Below are 19529 nucleotides of genomic sequence, written 5' to 3' on the forward strand. Positions count from 1 at the left end.
TACAGTGAGGGAAAAAAGTATTTGATCCCCTGCTGATTTTGTACTGACAAATAAATTATCAGTCCGTAAATTTAATGGTAGGTTTATTTGAACAGTGTCAAAAATGTTATAAATTGATTTGTATTTTAATGAGGGAAATAAGTATTTGACCCCCTCTCAATTAGAAAGATTACTGGCTCCCAGGTGTCTTTTATACAGGTAACGAGCTGAGATTAGGAGCACACTCTTAAAGGGAGTGCTCCTAATCTCAGCTTGTTACCTGTATAAAAGACACCTGTCCACAGAAGCAATCAATCAATCAGATTCCAAACTCTCCACCATGGCCAAGACCAAAGAGCTCTCCAAGGATGTCAGGGACAAGATTGTAGACCTTCACAAGGCTGGAATGGGCTACAAGACCATTGCCAAGCAGCTTGGTGAGAAGATGACAACAGTTGGTGCGATTATTCGCAAATGGAAGAAACACAAAAGAACTGTCAATCTCCCTCGGCCTGGGGCTCCATGCAAGATCCCACCTCGTGGAGTTGCAATGATCATGAGAACGGTGAGGAATCAGCCCAGAACTACACGGGGGGATCTTGTCAATGATCTGAAGGCAGCTGGGACTATAGTCACCAAGAAAACAATTGGTAACAGACAATTGGTAACAGACTACGCCGTGAAGGACTGAAATCCTGCAGCGTCCGCAAGGTCCCCCTGCTCAAGAAAGCACATATACATGCCCGTCTGAAGTTTGCCAATGAACATCTGAATGATTCAGAGGACAACTGGTTGAAAGTGTTGTGGTCAGATGAGACCAAAATGGAGCTCTTTGGCATCAACTCAACTCTCCGTGTTTGGAGGAGGAGGAATGCTGCCTATGACCCCAAGAACACCATCCCCACCGTCAAACACGGAGGTGGAAACATTATGCTTTGGGGATGTTTTTTCTGCTAAGGGGACAAGACAACTTCAATGCATTAAAGGGACGATGGACGGGGCCATGTACCATCAAATCTTGGGTGAGAACCTCCTTCCCTCAGCCAGGGCATTGAAAATGGGTCGTGGATGGGTATTCCAGCATGACAATGACCCAAAATACACGGCCAAGGCAACAAAGGAGTGGCTCAAGAAGAAGCACATTAAGGTCCTGGAGTGGCTTAGCCAGTCTCCAGACCTTAATCCCATAGAAAATCTGTGGAAGGAGCTGTAGGTTCGAGTTGCCAAATGTCAGCCTCGAAAGCTTAATGACTTGGAGAAGAGCTGCAAAGAGTAGTGGTACAAAATCCCTCCTGAGATGTGTGCAAACCTGGTGGCCAACTACAAGAAACGTCTGACCTCTGTGATTGCCAACAAGGGTTTTGCCACCAAGTACTAAGTCATGTTTTGCAGAGGAGTCAAATACTTATTTCCCTCATTAAAATGCAAATAAATTTATAACATTTTTGACATGCGTTTTTCTGGATATATTTGTTGTTATTCTGTCTCTCACTGTTCAAATAAACCTACCATTAAAATTATAGACTGATCATTTCTTTGTCAGTGGCCAAACGTACAAAATCAGCAGGGGATTAAATACTTTTTTCCCTCACTGTATATGTGGGCTGTATGCTTTATACTCAGATGGTAAATGTTGTGGATTTGCTCTCCAACACACCGGTGTGCTGTACTCGTAACGAATTGGCACGTTCTGTCTACGTGACAACCCTTACTAGTTGGCTGTGTCGGGTGGTGGCAGGTTGAACGACACATTTATATATTTACGTGATCTAACCCCAAAAAACCTATATTCTGTATGCCTTATGCTGTGTGTGTGTGTCTTTGTGTGTATCTGGCATCTGTGTGTGGCGCTGTATGCTGGGTGTGTGTGCGCGCGTGTGCGTGCGTGCGTGACACACACGCACGCGCGTATCCAACACCTGCTCCGAACGCGAAAAAGAAGCTCCTGTCGGGATGGCGGACGAGCAGCGAGTGGACGCGCCGGGCCATTCGCGCGTTCCGCTTGTCGACGAGCTCCTTGCGGAAATACTTCTCCAGCTCCCACATGAGGGCCTGCCCGGCCATGCCCTCCGTGCCGACGGCCCTCTGCCAGCCTTGCCCGGGACCCTGGGAATGTTTAAAGCGCGCCGGCCGACAATGCACGTGGTGTGTGTGTGTGTGCGTGTCACGCACGCGTGCGAGCGTGTGCGTGCGGTGAACCTGCCGACCCGAGTTCGATTCGCGCCCTCCCTTAGGTCGACTCGGCCTTAAAATAGTACGTGGTGTGGTGTAAAAAAAAAAAACGTCGCCCCTGTGGAGACAAAGGCGGCCGGGCGCGGCGCTGGCCACTCACCCCCTCGTGTGCCGCGCCGGCCTTCATAGGTGCTGCTCGCTAACAGCACTTTCCCTAACGGTCTGATGAGGCTACACGGGGGATCTTTGTCTATGCGGTCCGTGCAAGGAGCTTAGGATACATGTGCGTCTCCTTAAGGCAACACCTGCGTCAGCTTGAGAAATTAATGCTGGCGGACCCGTCCTGTGTTTAACCAGGCCCAGACTCTGCTGTGAAGCCCAAACGTAATCCACACAACAGTCCCACCAGTGAGCTCCATCGGCAGGCGAGGGAGGATGCGTCGGCCGGATCGTGCAGCCACGCGTTTCCCGGCGACCGCATTCCCGAAACAGCTCCCTGTTGGCCTCATGGCGAGGGCGAAACAGGTGTCAGCACTGGCTGCGACAATGGATGGGTTACAGAACACACGTGGTGTGGTGGAGCAGCAGAGAGCCATGCCTCGTTTCAGCGTCCTGTTGTATCTGTGTGAGCACGTGTGACAGCCGGCACGGCACACGAGGTCGGGGCAAGGTGGCTATCAACCCAGTGCTGATGTTTACACACTGGGGCATACGCACCAGGTGCTCGTTTGAGGCCGAGTCGACCCAGGGGAGGCCCACGACCAGTTCGGAAATTCATCGCCGACGTTGACCGTGAGCGGGAATCGAAGTCGGGTGGCCGGGTTCCCTAGCGCAGCGCAGCTGAGCGTCTGCACTGCCGCACCCCCGCGGAGGCTCAGCCTTCATCAGAGTGTCGGGACGGGTGCGCTTCAGCGAGGAGCGTGCGCTGGAGCTCACCTCTGGCCTCAGTATGAGCGACGCGAGGTCCCCGCAGTTGTACTGCAGGATGAGCTCCTCGGTGGGCGTGGAGCGCTCGCGGGCAGTGCCGGCGCGGAGGCGCTCGAGGCGCGTCAGCGTCTCCTCCAGCGCCGCCACCACCTGCGCGGCGACACGCCGGCGACAGCGCGACGGGACGGCAGCTTTTGGGTGCGGTGCAGGCGGTGCAACTGCACGCGGGGCCCCATGGGGCCTCCATGGGGCTCGTGGGGTTCGCTAGAGTCAGACTGCGGAGGTGGGAAGGGCGGGGTGGTGGACGGGGGGTGGGGCCCATTTAATTAGTGCGCCACGGTGGCTAGGAGATGTTCATTAGCTCGCCCGGTATGCAGGAGGTCGTGGGCTCGAACCCGACCCTGACGCCTGCTGTATATTTGGAGTTTGCATGGCTCTCTCCCCGTGGTCGCGTGGATTTTTCTCCGGATCCTTTAGTTTTTTTTCCCTCCACATTCAGCATTTGGCTGCTGCTATACATTCCCAGCTATCATTCGTGTAAGCCAGGTCGCTTCTGAAAAAAAAGAGCTGTATAGCTCAGAGGGCCTTACCTGGTAAAATAATAAAAACGCGTTTTTACGTTTTGTTTTTATTCCTAGTACCAGGACCCTTCACTCTACGCCACTGGTACCTATCTGAGTTGTTGGCGCCTCGATGCGTGTCTATGGGAATGGTGTCAGTCGAGTGTGAAGGCGGTGCAACTGCACCGGGGTCTGGTTGCTCAGGTATCAGACTGTGCAGAGAGGAAGTGAAGGGGGGGGGGTTGGATGAGGAGGAGGGGGGGGGCAGGTGGGGGCACCCATATAATTCCTTGCACGGTGGGGTGCAATGCCACGGGGAGACGGAGGCACGGACGCAGGGCAGTGGCAGCCCCCTGGGCCTCGTTTTACGGCGACTCCAAAGCTGATAACGCCGGGCAACAGCGGGTGACTTCGTTTCGCTTAAAATGAGTCGACTGCTCTGTAAGGGAAGAATGGCGAGACGACTCCCAGACAGCAGCTGGCTACAACTTGAAACTCCACCCCCACCCCCCCCCCCCCGTATTTTTTCTCTGAATCTGGGAGCCCCATTGAGCTTCCTGGAAGCCAAAGATGTTTGCTTCATTCTGCTCACGCCCAGTGCCGTCCCTGACTCGGGGACACGGAAACGGATTTGGCGTTGTAAATTACAGCAGTGGATGGCGACCAAAACATAATGATGATGATTACTAAACGACAAACTTGATTTGATCAGGTAAGGCCCACTGACCTGTATAGCTCTTTTTCAGAAGCGACCTGCCTAACACAAATGATGGCTAGACGAAGTGGCTTCAGGTGTGGACATTTAAAGCAGCCGAATAATCTGAACGCGTGATGTTGATTCTAAATGTGGAGGGAAAAACTGGAGGACCCGGAGAAAAATCCACGCGACCACAGGGAGAGAGACACGCAAACTTCAAATACACAACAGGCGTCTAGGTCGGGATCGAACCCACGGCCTGCATACCTGGCGAGGTAGTTAACATCTTGCCAAGGTGGCGAGATGTTAATTGCGTCAATGTTAACTATTAACGATGACAATAGGTACATGGGCCACATGCTACGTGGACACGGGAAGATGGGGATCCCGGGGACATGGCGATAGAGAGATCTGACAATATGGGGACGTGGAGACACGTGGTCATGAGTACACCAGGCACACAACGACCTGTGAAGGTGGCGCAGATGTCCCCACTGGACATCTGTGAAAAAGAGCTTCATAGCTCATCGAATTCCTCCAGTATATGAATAAAATTATTCTGATTGCGGGGTATGGGTTATGGTTAAGAGTAGGACACATACCCTCTAGAGAGTCCAGTGCCGTGAGCAGTTGCAGGTCTGCGCTTTTACCTAATTTATTCAAGGAAACAATTGCAACCCCCACACGCCCCGCCACTGGAAGTTATAGCTGGGTGCACCTGCATAGGGAGAGCGGACATTACACACAAAGTTGCTCGCCACAAATGAACCCCAATCCCTCGCTGATCTCGTCAAGGGGCATAACCCACCATCACGCGAACTCCGTGCATCCTCGCAGCGGCAGCGGTGGCCGTCGAACAAAGACTGTGGTCACCGCATCGCGCGGCGCTTTCAGATGCGATTCTGCGGCCGTCTGGAACGCTCTTGTTAGGAAGCCACCGATGTTAGGAAGCCACTGGAGCTATGCACTTTTAAATTATCTAGATTGAAAACAAACTTCTTTAGAACATATTTTTGTGTTTAGATTGTTGTCTTTCCCCTGCACCTCTGATTCGCGCGGTCGCCTACGTACGGTGCGTAAGAAGTTCAACACGCATACAAACAGGGGCATAGGCAAAGAGACGTAATGAGACTCGACCTTGTAAAAATCACGTTTGCTATTATTGACAATAACAAATTGCAGGCCTTTGTCAATCCACTGCTGGATAAAGACCTCATCAAGATGTGTCGGTCACGGGGGTTGTTGTAGACCATACTTCACCACGTTTGTCAATGGCGGGCCGGTTATTGGGAGCGCCCAGGACCGGGTCCGGATGTCACTCTTCGCTGGTGTGAATCGAGGCCGGGAATCAAACTCAGATGGCCGTGTTCATAAGGCCACCCGTTGCGCACCCAAATTCCTTACCAATATTTACAACTCATAACAAAGACAAATATCCCCCGAATAGCTTCAAACGTACTGTTGGGGCAAGTGCTGTTAGCGAGTAGCAGCACCTATGAGGGCGTGGGTGATCAGAACCACACCCCGGCCGCCTTTGTCTCCCCGATGTTTACACACCGCACCCGAGTGCCAGGAGATAACCAACGCAACACGAGGGGGCACCACTCAATCATCTGCTATACAGGTAGCCAGGCAACCTACTTGCTGTACAGCCATCTACAATGTAGCCACCTCGAAGGCCTAAATGTTGAGTTTCACTCGCTCAATAATCTCTGCAGTGAGCCACAGACCCCGGATCACTGCCATGGCAAGATGCTCGAGGAGAATGTGACATGCATCCTGTGAAAGCTTGTGTGTGCAAGCTTTCAACGCAGCTTTAAATGAGCACCAGGTACTGCTCATTTAAGGCTGAGTCGACCTCGGGGAGGCCCTGGGCCGGTTCAGATAACCATCACTGGTGCTGGGCCCCTGAGCGGGAACTGAACTCGAGTCTCCGGACTCGTAGCGCGGCGCGCTAACCGCTGCGCCACCGCTCCCCACACAACAACTCAAGACACTTGTGCTTGGTAGCCAATCGCGTGGAACGGTCAAAAGACGCAGACCCCGTTACAAGCGCGTCTGGGTTCAATTCCCCGTACGCGGAAACTCAAAACACTTTATCGCCGTTGTTAGTTTAAACACCCGCGTCCATTCGACGGAACAAATTGTCCGGCACATGTCACGCGCGCACGAGAGAAAAAAGGTGCCTTTAATCAGCGGGCACGGCGCGCGGAAGGGGAGGGGCCCCTCTCGCGTCCGCCGTTATCGGCGCCACGTGGCGCGCGCACGAGTAACACGTGGGGGGGGGCCCACGCAGGAATGTGATGGGTCTCTGTGATCCTCGCGCGCGCGCACCGCCCCCACGTCTGGCTCGCGTTACCGCCGCCGCTTTACCATCATGTCCACAATTTCAGTTGGGGGGGGGGGGGGGGGAGGTTCGATCGCGTAAATATAAATGCGTCGTCGGTAAAGCCGCCACCACCACCCGACACAGCCAACTAGCAAGGCTTGTCACTCTTTGGTGGTGGTTGTAGCGTCGCTCCGATGCACGACCCTGCCAGTTGGAACCTGGCCATGAAACACGGTTGTTTATGGATTGTTTCTTTGCGAGTGTTTTTGTTGTTGTTGTTGTTGTGCTGTAACCAGGTTTCTACAGTGTAACCAGGTCCCCCATCGAAAATGGGTATCCATTGCCCAATGGGTCTACACCTGTGCCAAAATGACCCCAAATTGAATATGGATGAACTATCTGGCATCGTGGTGAAGCATGTCATACTCCCGCTCTGCCTACGACTGATCGTCCATTCATTTCTTCTTGTTCGTATGGCTGATATCGATGTAGTCGACCAGTGGTTCTCAATTTTATTTTTTTATTTTTTATCAGAGAAAGAGAGAGAACTGTTTTAAAGTTGTAGGCTTTCGCGACCAATATTATCCAAAAGAGACGTTTTTGGGTTCGATCGCTTAAATATAAATGCGTTGTTAAACCTGACACCACCCGACAAAGCCAATTAGTAAGGTTCTGTTTACATGTCAAACTTTATTTATTGGCTGTGTCGGGTGGTGGCGGGTTTTAACGACACATTTATATATTCACGCGATCTAACCCAAAAAAACCTCTGTTATGGATGATATTAGTCGCGAAAGCCTACGTGTTAAACATTATACACCTGATGACGATTGCTTGTGTTGCGATCGAAACGTCGTGATCTATTATTTATTTATTATTTCTCTACCTACCACGTGACTTTACCGAAAGAACCAAAGAGTATGGATTCCTGCAGTCACGAAAGCTTTAAATCAAGATTATACATATTACCGGAAAGTAAACACATGTTTTTAAACTCAGCTATTGAACTTTTTTTTAGGTTGGGGGCGACATTTAGATCTTATAGTTAGGGTAGTTTCATCAGAGTAGGTTTACGTTAACTTCATTTAAAAATAAAATCTCACTAAACATGAATTAATGTCCGAAACAAAAGGTATAATAAACATTGTTATTATTGTCCCGACCAAAGTGCGTTCGCATCGCAGCCACCGCGGACGATCTCCTCGAGGACCGTCGTGGACCACTGCTGGACTGGGGACCGCACTCTAAGAACCACCGCTGTAGAGCGACAGCTGTCATTTCCATTGCAGTGGTTGAGCCAGATAATTGAAATCAGGAGTAGCGGAATGGCTGCATTACTGCTACTGCTGCTGCTGTGTACGTATGTTGAACTAATTTCACACCGTACGTAGCCAACAGCGCTTATTGGAGGTGCGTGGGAAGGACGACAAACTACACACAATAAAGCAATCCTAAAGAAATTCGTTTTAAATCTAGATTTTAAATTGCAAAGCTCCAGTAGCTTTTGAATATCGAAAGAGTATTCCAGACGGTCCGCAGGAGGCGCATCTGAAAGCGCGCGATGCAGTGACCGCCTTTGTTCGATGGCAAGTCACAAGCCGCCGTGAGCAAGAGCGGACTTGGCGTGGTGGTTTATGCTCCTAGCCAAGATCAGCGAGGCACTGCGGTTCATGCCCCCTTCCGTGTTTGTGTATCGCGCATTGGGCCATCACGCAGTTCCACGGGGCTGTCCAGCGTGACCGCAGTTGCCCGCTGACCGGTAGAGATTCCCGTCTCCCATCTGTGCATCGTCAGCTGTCGGCATCTGCTACTACTTGCCACGGTTGGTGTGCGGATGCGGTTTGAGGGTTGTGGCCCACAAGCAAATGCTAGATGAGGGTTCACATTTGAAAAAGTGAAATACTTCTTTGGGAAGCAATCGTCACTCCTTCCTCTGAGCACTTTGCAGGACCCTCCTGAAAACGGTTGATACTCGGCAAGGCTTTCCTGGGTAAACAAGCATCATAATTTTGATTTTAAGCTTCCGTGACTGCAGGGATTCATATTCTTGGTTCTTTCGGTAAAGTCACGTAGAAGGGAAACAATAAAATAATACAGAATATAAAACAATAAAATTCTCACGACGTTTCGACTGCAACACAAGCAATCATCATCAGGTGTGAAACCCACAGCAAAAAAATGTTCTTGCTGTGGTTTTCACACCTGATGATAATTACTTGTGTTGCAGTCGAAACGTCGTGAGAATTATATATTTTTTATTATTATTTTACTTATTTTATTGTTTCCCTTCTACGTGACTTTACCGAAAGAACCAAGAATAAGCATAATAATAATCATACGATCGACCATGCTCACTCCCCGAGCCACCGCTCACGATCATGCAATGTAATAATCCGTGTAGCACCTGCACGCAAATTGATGTCATTGTTGCACTTCATAGTGGTACGTATTGCATATACAGTACTGTACACAAAATGCGTGCACAATTCTCATCGAGCATTTTGCCACAGCAGTCATGCAGGGATCCTTGGGCAAGTGAGACTCTTAACTTTTATGCCACTGAAGTGGTTAAATTTTAGATGGCTGTACAACAAGTAGGTTGCTTAGCGACCTGTACAACAGATGGTCTGAATGGTGTCCCCTCGTGTAGCGTTGGTGATGTCCTGGCGCTCCGTTTACTTCAAAAAATTCACTAACTACCCAACGAAGAATTGGCTAAACAACCTCGGTGAGTCATGGAAAGGTGCAAACACTACTTGGCGTTAAAATGTAACCATGGCCCAGAATCAAACTCAGACAAATGGCGTCGTAGCACAGGGTGCAAACAACAGGGCCCCACCATTCCCTCCGTACACACGCACGGGAAAACATCAAGTGGGCCCACTTCCTGCGATCAAATTGAACATTTGAATCCTCACCGAGCCACAGAAGGGTCCCGCGCGCGAAGCGGCCGATATTTCGACCGAACACATTTTTTTTTAACGGGCGCTTCGCATGCCGGGGGAAATATAGAATACCCGGAAAGAACCCTTAACTCAAGCACAAAGTGAGACACCGCGGCCAACGCACAGGGGGAGGGAATGAGGTGAGACGACAGCGGGACACGGGAGATGAGAGAGTGAACGGCGAGGAAGACGGGAGACACGTGTGTGTCGTCGTCCCCCCCCCCCCAAATTCAAAGCACATGCCGAGCCACAAATGCCCTCTGCCTCCCAATTGGCATGGCTTCCGAGCGGGCTGCGACCACTTAGGGCGAGGCTGCTTGTGATTTGTGTTTGTGTTGGGTCAACGTGCGTCGCTCCGCGGTCGGAACACGTGCTGCGCGCCCGTGTCGCGACAAGCGGGCAACAATCTCACAGCTCGATTAGAAACGCGCCCTCAATCCGCCCCGCTCACCACCCCCACCACCACCACCCCTGTCACATTGCCATACACGAAGCGTGGGGCGGGGGTGAGCTGCGACCGGGTCCACGGGGGCCAGACGCGGCCCGGTAATTCGCTTCAACTTCACCACGGTCACACGAGACCAACCGCCACTTTGAAACGGCTCGGCAAGCGACGTGTCACAACACTCATAACAGAGGTCGCGTGAATATATAAATGTGTCGTTAAACCCGCCACCACCCGACACAGCCAATTATTAGTAAGGTTTGTCACGTGAACAGAACGTAGCCAATTCGTTACGAGTACAGCACACCGGTTGTGTGTTGGAGAATAAATCCACAACATTTACAATCTGAGCACAGAAAATCCATGGAAAAAAAAACAGCTAAAATATTCCTGAAAAAAGCACCGTACACCAACGCTTGTGCAAAATATCCAAGTGAGATGCAAGTCAAACAACAACAACCACAAAAACTTAGATTAAGGCCATCAGTCTAACTCCGTACTACAACAAAACAAACATGTCCAAACCAAAAAACGTTTAGAAATCACCAAAAAATAAAGCCATAATTGCAACGTAACAGCGATCATGTTGAGATGAGCATCAGCCATCACGCAAACGCCGGCCATCCTCACAACAGCGGCCTTTTTTTTTCTCACCACCGAACAAGGACCGAGGTCACCGCAACGCGCGGCGCTTTCAGGCACGCTTCTGCGGCCGTCTGGAACGCTCTTCCTTCCGGGATTAAGAAGCCACTGGTAGCCGTGCACCTTTTAAATCATCTCGATTGACGAACCCATTCCTTCAGAACTTCGTTTTGTCGTTTAGTTTGTTGCCCTTCGCCCTGCAGCACCGATGAGCGTGGTCGGCTACGTACGTTGCCGAGAAAAGTTCAACGTACGTAGGTTCATGGTAAAGAGTGGGGTTCTTGTTACAAAGCGGTGGGCTTGCCCAATCCTCACCCCCCCCCCCCCCTTCGTTTAGCCCTGCTATAAATTTCCACGTGACAAGCCACTTTGGTGAGCTATCATTCGTGACCAGGTTGCTTCGAAAAATGAGTTAACACCTCAGTGAGCTTTGCCTGGTAGGATAGGGATGGTTCAGTTTCATTTGTATGTTTTTGGGTGATTTGTTTACCGTTCCTGTACTCTGCGCTACAATCGTGTTTGTGGACTGTTTGTTGTAGTAATATTCTTACCCGCCCCTACTGGTCATCTGTGAAGAAGAGCTGTATAGTTAATCGGAATTCTCCAGTATAAATACACATTCTGAGTCTGATTCACTAACCTGCTTCTGTTCCTCCCTTAAAACAACCCAAGTCTTTTCTCGTAGCCCAGCATCATCATGCTTCTACTGCTACTCTCTGCCCCCACCTCCAGCTACGACAAGGCCTAGCCCAATCTCTATCACTACCCTACCCCTATAACTACCCCTATCCCTATAACTACCCCTATCCCTATCACTACCCCAACACCAATCATCGTCGCTTTGGGATGTTCTGTGTTAAAATTTTGTTTGTTGCGGTTGCACCCGACTTAAGAGCCGCATGGCTCACAGGGCTATACCTTTTCTAGATTTGAAGCTTTCGTGACTGCAAGGATCTATACTCTTTGGTTCTATTCGGTAAAGTCACGTGACTTTACCGAATAGAACCAAAGAGTAGGGCTATACCTAATAAATGAAACTTGAAAACCACCCCTATCCAAACCCCTCGCAAACCTCTCCCGCCTGTCCTCCAAAGTGTCACCCTAACTACACCACCACCACTTTTCACAACGACAACAACAACAACCCCACTCTCTATTTCAACCGCTGCCGTCTCACGTGCATTTTTTTTTATTGATTTTGCCCGTGACATTCTGATTGTTGTTTTCCCCCACCCCCTTCCCAACCGCGATCGGGGATAGCGTCGATTTGTTAAAACGATAATCATAATTATTATTCACACGTGTTTTTATATATATGTAGTGGTTGAACTTTACACGAACAACTTTTGTCTTTCTTCAACCACTTATTAATTTTCATCGTTAACACGTTCTCCACACTCCACCGTATCCTGGACACCGCGGCTCGCTCGCCATGCTTCGCCCGTCTCGCTCACCACCTTGGTTCCCAGTATCACGTCGCTCTGCTCCGCACACACACGTCTTCAACTCTACTCCTACGCTCTCTCCACTGCTGGCTGTCCTCCTCAGCTCCTCCGCTATACAGCGTCGTCGCACACAGCGAAACCCAATCTCACTTCTCTGTCTCCACACGCCTCGTCTCCAGCTCCTCTATCACTACGCTCTCTCCACTGCTAACTGCTTCGTCTTGCTTCGGCTTCGCTATCACCATGATCCAACTCTCTTCTAAACTCTGTTTCCGAACTCCACGTCTTCACCGCACAGCTCCCAACTCCAATCTTCCCCTTCTCTCTCTGTCTCCCCCCAATTTATCCCCATTCTCATTATCGCTAATTAATTGGTCCGCGTGCCTCCGCACGCCTCGCGTCTTCAACCACCTGCCCCTTTTTCCAGACACCTGGACGCCTCCTCGGGCCCCAGCAACAGCACCAACCAATCACAGCAACTTCTGGCTTAATTGGCCCGACCGTTACGTCATCACCCCAGCCTCTTCACCTGGCTGTCCTAACACGACCCCACTGTTTCCGCAGTCTCCTCAAGCTGACCCCAGATAAACCCCACACTGTACCGTGTGATCAATACAATCGCGCAGTTTCCCCAGCACACCTTCCTACTCCACTACATATATAACCCGCCCCCCCGTTAAAGCTGGCGGCTGCCCCCAGCCGGCCGTGACTTCACCTGCGTGCCGTTGATGGCGTTGAGCGGCGCGCACTGCTCGTGGACCCGCTCGACGGCGCCGCTCCTCTTGCGCAGCCGCCGCGCGAGCCGCGCGAGGTGCGCGTCCAGTGAGGGCACCCGCCGCCCTCGCACGTCGCCCTCCGTCAGCGACGCCGCCAGCAGCAGCAGCCACACGGGACGCTTGCGCTCCCAGTCGCCCGCCAGAGCACGGAACAGCAGCTCGGCTGACGCGGCGCCGTTCGGGCCGCCGCCGCCGCCGCCGCCGCCGGCATCGGCGTCGTGGAACCGAGACGCCGGTGCCGGCTTGGAGCTCAGCCACACGGGCATCATGCCCCGCACGTACTCCAGGTGATGCTGCGCGCGTTGGGGAGGGAGGAGAGAGCGGTCGGCGGTGGTGGTGGTGGTGGCGATGAGGAGGGTGCGGAAGAGGTGTAACAGGAGGGAAGGTTTCGGGGATCCGTTGAGCATTTCGTGCGCAACGCTCCATCTTCCTCGAATGAACGTCAAGATTGAAAACCTGTTTCTTTAGAACTGCTTTGTGTGTGTTAGTTTGGTGTCCCTCCCCCCACACCTCCGATGGGCACGGTTGGCTACGTACGGTACGAAAGAAGTTCAGCATACATACAAGATGCAGCTCGCCATCTTCACGATCCTTCATAGACTCATCACTGCCTATCTCTCCCCTCTTATCTCCCTCTATTGCCATCCACGCACTCTCCTTCCTCTCCCCTCTTATCTCACTCTTCTGCCCTCAACGCCTCTACCCTCTCATCTGTGCGACCCTCTCCATCCATTTGGCTCTCGAATGTATATTAAATATATAATTGTATTATGCTGGATCAGCAATTCATAACAAAAAAATATAGATACTTTGGAAGATTCCGAAACCAGTAAGCGTTACCGTTGATACAAAACCTGACGTCACAGAAAGTGATGTCAATCCCACACCATCACTTCTGTCATTCTGACGGCACCAGGCGTTTGTGTGACATCACTATCCCTAGCACGAATGCATTTGAAGGTCAGTACAGCGTGGCAAACGATCTGCAAAATCGAAAATAAAAAAGCATATCCAAAACTTTCCATAAGAACCCAAATCTACGAAATCGATTATTTATTTTAAAACCGAAGCTATTTTTGTTTTGTTATTTTACCAGCTAAGGTCCACTGAACTATACAGCTCTCTTTCAGAAGCGACCTGGTCACAGATGATAGCTAAAGGAAGTGGCTTATTGCGTGGAAAATTATAGCAGCCAAATACTCTGAACGCGCGACGTTAATTCGAAATGTGGAAGGAAAAACCGGGAGGAGTCGGAGTAAATTTGACGTCACCACGGGGAGAGAGAGAACACACATCCTCCAAATATACATGTGTCAGGGTCAAACCCACGACCTCCAGTATGCCAGGCGAGGTAATTCACATTTTGCCACCGTGGCACCCATATACATAGCTTAGAGAGGAAACGTAAGGCTCGTTATGTTTCAGAATCAACCTGGTCACATAGGGTAGCTCAACGAAGGGGCTTATCACGTGGAAATGTATAGTAGCCATATACTTTAAACGCGTGATGTTAATTCTAAATATGGAGGGAAAAACCGGAGGACCTGGAAAAAAATCCACGCGACCACGGGGAGAGAGAGAGAATATGCAAAACTCCAAATTTACAGTTGCAAATACGGTGGAGATCGAATCGACGACCTCCTGTATTCCGGGCGATGTTGTTAACATCTCCTAACCACCGCCGCGGTTCAAATACAAAACTCAAAACAACGGAAACAGCTTGAGGCTGGGGTGGGTGGGTGTGTGGTGGTGGGGGGGGGGGCCCGCCGTGCTGCCCCCCCCCCCACCCCCGTACCTTGAGCCGCGAGTAGAGGGCCACCGGCAGCGCCTCGCCCGGCAGCGTCTCGCCGTGTGGCAGCCTCTGGCAGGCCGAGAGGGCCTCCAGGGTCCGCGGCTCCGACACGTCGAGCTCGAAGTAGACGCTGTGCGAGAGCGCGAACGCTCGCTTCGCGTTGCCCGGCACGAACGGCCACACGCGTTCGTAGGGCACGTGCACGGTGCCGAAGAGGAAGGCCGGCGGGGAGCGCTCGACGCGCCACAGGAACGAGTTGAGGTCGCCCTGCTGCGCCGTGCGGTGGGGGACGATGGGACGGGAGCGGCGCGACCATTAACAGTTGTTGTTGTTGTTGTTAGGGGCCGTCCATAAATGACGTCACGCGATTTTGGACGATTTTTGAACCCCCCTCGTCACACGGTGGCACAAAAAGTCAGACCCCCCCCCCCCCTCAAATATGACGTCACAAAGCTCTGCCCCCCCCCCCCCCCAAATATATAAAACATGCTTCAAATCGCTTTAAACTATTGTCATTGTAGTGCGTATTTAATGTGGCGCCGCACTCTGATGTTGTAGGAGATAACATTTATTTAAAAGTCTATTTAATTGAGTAGAACGTGTTGTCTATATTTATTTAAAGTTGCGCATTTTGATGTGACGTCACATTTCTCAAACCCCTCCCCCCTCCTCCCTCGTCACACATCGTCACAAATGTCTGACCCCCCCCCCCCCCCCCAGGTGCGTGACGTCATTTATGGACGGCCCCTGATGATTTTTTGTTATTGTTGTTATTTTTTTGCTGTTGTTGTTTGTGTTGCTATTATTGTTGTGTTCAGTCTAACACGTAGGCTTTCGCGACCAATATTATTCATAATAAAGGTTTTTGGGTTAGATCGCGTTATTTATAAATGTGTCGTAACCCTCCACCACCCGACACGGCCAAACAGTAAAAAATGTGTCCCGTTGACAAAAGACAAAATAGTTCACTACTTTAGCCCACCGGTGTGTTGAAGAGTGAATCAACATCATTTAAAATTAGAGTATTGAGATGATTTAAGACCGGGAGCAAGTGAGGGCTTTACCATTCTGGCGAATTGCCCGATGATGCTGGATGTAATTACCAGCGAAACGTTGTACTCAAATTTTAAACGATGTTGATTCACTCTTCAACACATACCATTTGTCCTTTGTAAACGTGACACATGTTTTACTGTTTGGCCGTGTCGGGTGGTGGAGGGTTACGACACATTTATAAATAACGCGATATAATCCAAAAACCTTTATTATGAATAATATTGGTCGCGAAAGCCTACGTGTTACACTGACTAACCTCTATGGGGAGGATACTTTTCTTAAAACCAGAAAGTTGGAGAAGCTCCGCATTAAGCAGATGAAATTGATATCTTCACTGGCGTTCCTCAAAAGGTACAGAGATTCAAAGGTAATACCAAACGTAGTTAAAATAACACATCACATACAGTCTTCTAAAGCTAACCAAATACTACACAAAGCTAGCGAATTTTTTATTAATAGAGAGAATACAGCACAACAGGAGTGAATTATCTTACATTTCGGAATCGCTAAAGCAGTTACACTTAGATATAAGCAATGGTGTATCCATGCATTATTGGAATATAATCGATACCATAACACAACAATCGGCTGATAATGTGTTTAATCTAACAAAAACTAACCAAATGGAGAAATTTTCTAGACTTCATAATAAACAAATCCCTACTAAAAACGAACAATTTAAAAACAAAACCGTAATGAACGTCTTCTTTGGTTCTTTCGGTAAAGTCACGTAGAATGAGAATAAAATAATAAAATAAAAAATATGACAATAAAATTATCACGACGTGACTTTACCGAAAGAACCAAAGAAGATGCTTCCCTGCAGTCACGAAAGCTTTAAATCGAAACGTAATGAACTTGACTAACACTGTTTTAACCAGTGACATGATCTCTGTCCTTTCTAAAGGTCTTAACTTTGCCGTTACCCCATGCACAATTCCAGTGGATGAGATAATTGCTGAGGTAGAATCAGCAGTAAGACTCCTTCCACATAATGAGGCAGAGATGACTAGACACGAGGTTGCCAAAATAATTGAGAATAGCAAAGTTCCAAAAGTAAATATTAGCTCTAACGAAGCAAAATCCTTAAGGGAGCTCCGTGTAAATAAAGATATCCAAATCCTGGCAGCTGATAAAGGCCGCGCTACTGTAGTGATGTCACACGCCGATTATGATAATTAAATTAGAAATTTCCTAGAGGAAAGTACCTACATTAAAATTAAACGAGATCCAACTAATACTTTAGAACGTAAGACTACTGCATTAATTGCAAATTCATTAATCCCTAAGAATGAGCAATACCAAATTAAGCCAAGGGCCTCAAAACCACCTAGACCAGTGGTTCTTAACCTGGGTTCGATCGAACCCCAGGGGTTCGGTGAGTCGATCTCAGGGGTTCGGCAGAGCCCCCGCCACGGAGGTCCGGACACACTTGAATTATTGTGTAAATTTGTGATGACACACACGGCCCGCTTGGCCATCACTGGCTGCAGATGATCATGCTACACTGCTTGGCCAATCAGCGCTGCGGGGAATTTAGTGCGTACTCAGTAGTCAACGTGTGACTGTTGTTGTCGTACGTCGTGTGATTTCTTTAATATTTTATCCATACTATGTCGGGCAAAAGAAGAAAGTGGTCGGACGAATATGTACAACATGGATTCTCATGTATCACGGAACGTGATGGGAGTGAGCGTCCTATCTGCATGATTTGCAACGCCAAGTTGAGCAACTCTAGTCTTGCACCGGCAAAACTAAAGGAACACTTCTTGAAGCTGCATGGAGACGGGGAATACAAGAACACAACACTTGCTGAATTCAGGGTGAAGAGAGCCAGATTCGATGAAAGGGCCACTCTGCCTGCTCTTGGATTTGTACCTGTTAACAAACCGATCCTGACAGCATCGTACGAAGTTGCTTACCTGATCGCAAAGCAGGGCAAGCCACACACCATTGGTGAAACACTTGTGAAACCAGCTGCATTAAAGATGGCGAATCTGATACTCGGAACAGCGGCCGAAGGTAAATTATCCCAAATTCCCCTTTCAAATGACACCGTCAGTGACAGAATAGAAGACATGAGTAAAGACATCTTGGCTCAAGTAGTCGCGGATCTGATTTCAAGCCCGGCAAAATTCAGTCTTCAACTCGACGAAACCACAGACGTTTCTGATCTAAGCCAGCTTGCTGTTTTTGTACGCTATGTGAAAGACGACATGATAAAAGAAGAGTTTTTATTTTGTAAGCCTCTTACAACAACAACGAAGGCAGCCGATGTGAAGAAGCTTGTGGATGACTTCTTCAGAGACAACAATCTTTCATGGGATATGGTTTCTGCAGTTTGTACGGACGGAGCTCCAGTCATGCTGGGAAGAAAGTCTGGTTTTGGTGCGCTAGTAAAGGCCGATGCACCACACATCATTGTGACGCATTGTATTCTGCACAGGCATGCGTTGGCAACAAAACCTTACCTCCAAAAATGACAGAAGTATTAAAAACTGTGGTGGAATGTGTGAACTATGTGCGAAAAAGTGCTCTGAGGCACCGCATCTTCAGTGAGCTGTGTAAAGAAATGGGCTCTGAATTTGAGGTACTTCTGCTCCATTCTAATATTCGGTGGTTATCCCGGGGACAGGTGCTGAATCGTGTTTTTGCCATGCGTGTGGAATTAGCCCTGTTTTTGCAAGAGCACCAACACTGCCATGCAGATTGCTTCAAAAATCCTGAGTTCATTCTCATTTTAGCGTACATGGCTGATATATTCGCAGCTCTCAATCATCTCAATCAGCAGATGCAGGGTGGTGGAGTCAATATCATGGAAGCGGAAGAACACCTGAAGGCTTTTCAAAAAAAGCTACCGTTATGGAAACGACGAACAGAGAACAATAACTTCGCAAACTTCCCGCTTCTGGACGACTGTGCAAGTAAGATCGAAGATGTGTCTGGAATCGGAGATATTTCTGTATCCACGGAACTGAAGCAAACAATTGCCACGCACTTAGATGAGCTTGCAAAGTCTCTCGACGGATATTTCCCTACAAGAGAGTCATATCCAGCATGGGTGAGACAGCCGTTCACGTTTGCTGTTGAAACAGCAGATGTCAATGATGAATTCCTCGACGAAATCATTGAAATTCAGCAGAGCCAGGTTCAACAGCAACTCTTCAGAACAACAACGCTCTCAACGTTTTGGTGTCGACAAATGAACAAGTATCCAGTTATTGCTAAGAAAGCCCTGGATTTTTTAATACCATTTGTTACAACATATCTTTGTGAGCAATCCTTTTCGAGGATGCTGGACATAAAAACGAAGAAAAGGAACAGACTTTGCTGTGAAAATGACATGAGAGTGGCACTTGCCAAGGTGAAGCCATGCATATCTGAACTGATCTCTCAAAGGCAACAGCAGAAGTCACATTGATTTCCAGGTATGTAATTTGTTGTGAGTTTATGCATTGTGTTGGTTTTATTCTTTGAACAAGGTAATGTTCATGCACGGCTCATTTTGTGTACCAGTAAAAAACATATCTACGTCTTGAATTTGAAAAAAATCACATTTTATTTTTCACTAAAGAGGGGTTTGGTGAATGCGCATATGAAACTGGTGGGGTACGGTACCTCCAACAAGGTTAAGAACCACTGACCTAGACTGTATGGGCTACCAAAGATTCATAAAATCGGCATCCCATTACGACTCATAGTCAGTACAATTGGCTCTGCCACATATAAATTAGCAAAATATATAACTAAACAAATACAGCCCT

The 19529-nt window shown here is 49.1% G+C and overlaps 1 protein-coding gene across 1 annotated transcript in view; it reads right to left on the reverse strand.

Moving 5' to 3' along the window:
* The window catches only part of TRABD2B (TraB domain containing 2B), a 66967-nt gene that overhangs the window by 27236 nt on the left and 20202 nt on the right, over positions 1 to 19529 (reverse strand). Inside the window, exons 2-5 of the mRNA XM_032966245.2 lie at positions 14713 to 14979; positions 12857 to 13210; positions 3088 to 3228; positions 1899 to 2085 (exon numbers count right to left, since the gene is read on the reverse strand). Coding sequence (XP_032822136.1) covers positions 1899 to 2085; positions 3088 to 3228; positions 12857 to 13210; positions 14713 to 14979 — 949 coding nt within the window. The remainder of the gene's footprint in view (positions 1 to 1898; positions 2086 to 3087; positions 3229 to 12856; positions 13211 to 14712; positions 14980 to 19529) is intronic.

The sequence above is a fragment of the Petromyzon marinus genome, chromosome 35 (genome assembly GCF_048934315.1).
Source record: "Petromyzon marinus isolate PM22_M1 ecotype Great Lakes invasive population chromosome 35, UKy_Petmar_22M1.pri1.0, whole genome shotgun sequence".
NCBI classification, from domain to species: Eukaryota; Metazoa; Chordata; class Hyperoartia; order Petromyzontiformes; family Petromyzontidae; genus Petromyzon; species Petromyzon marinus.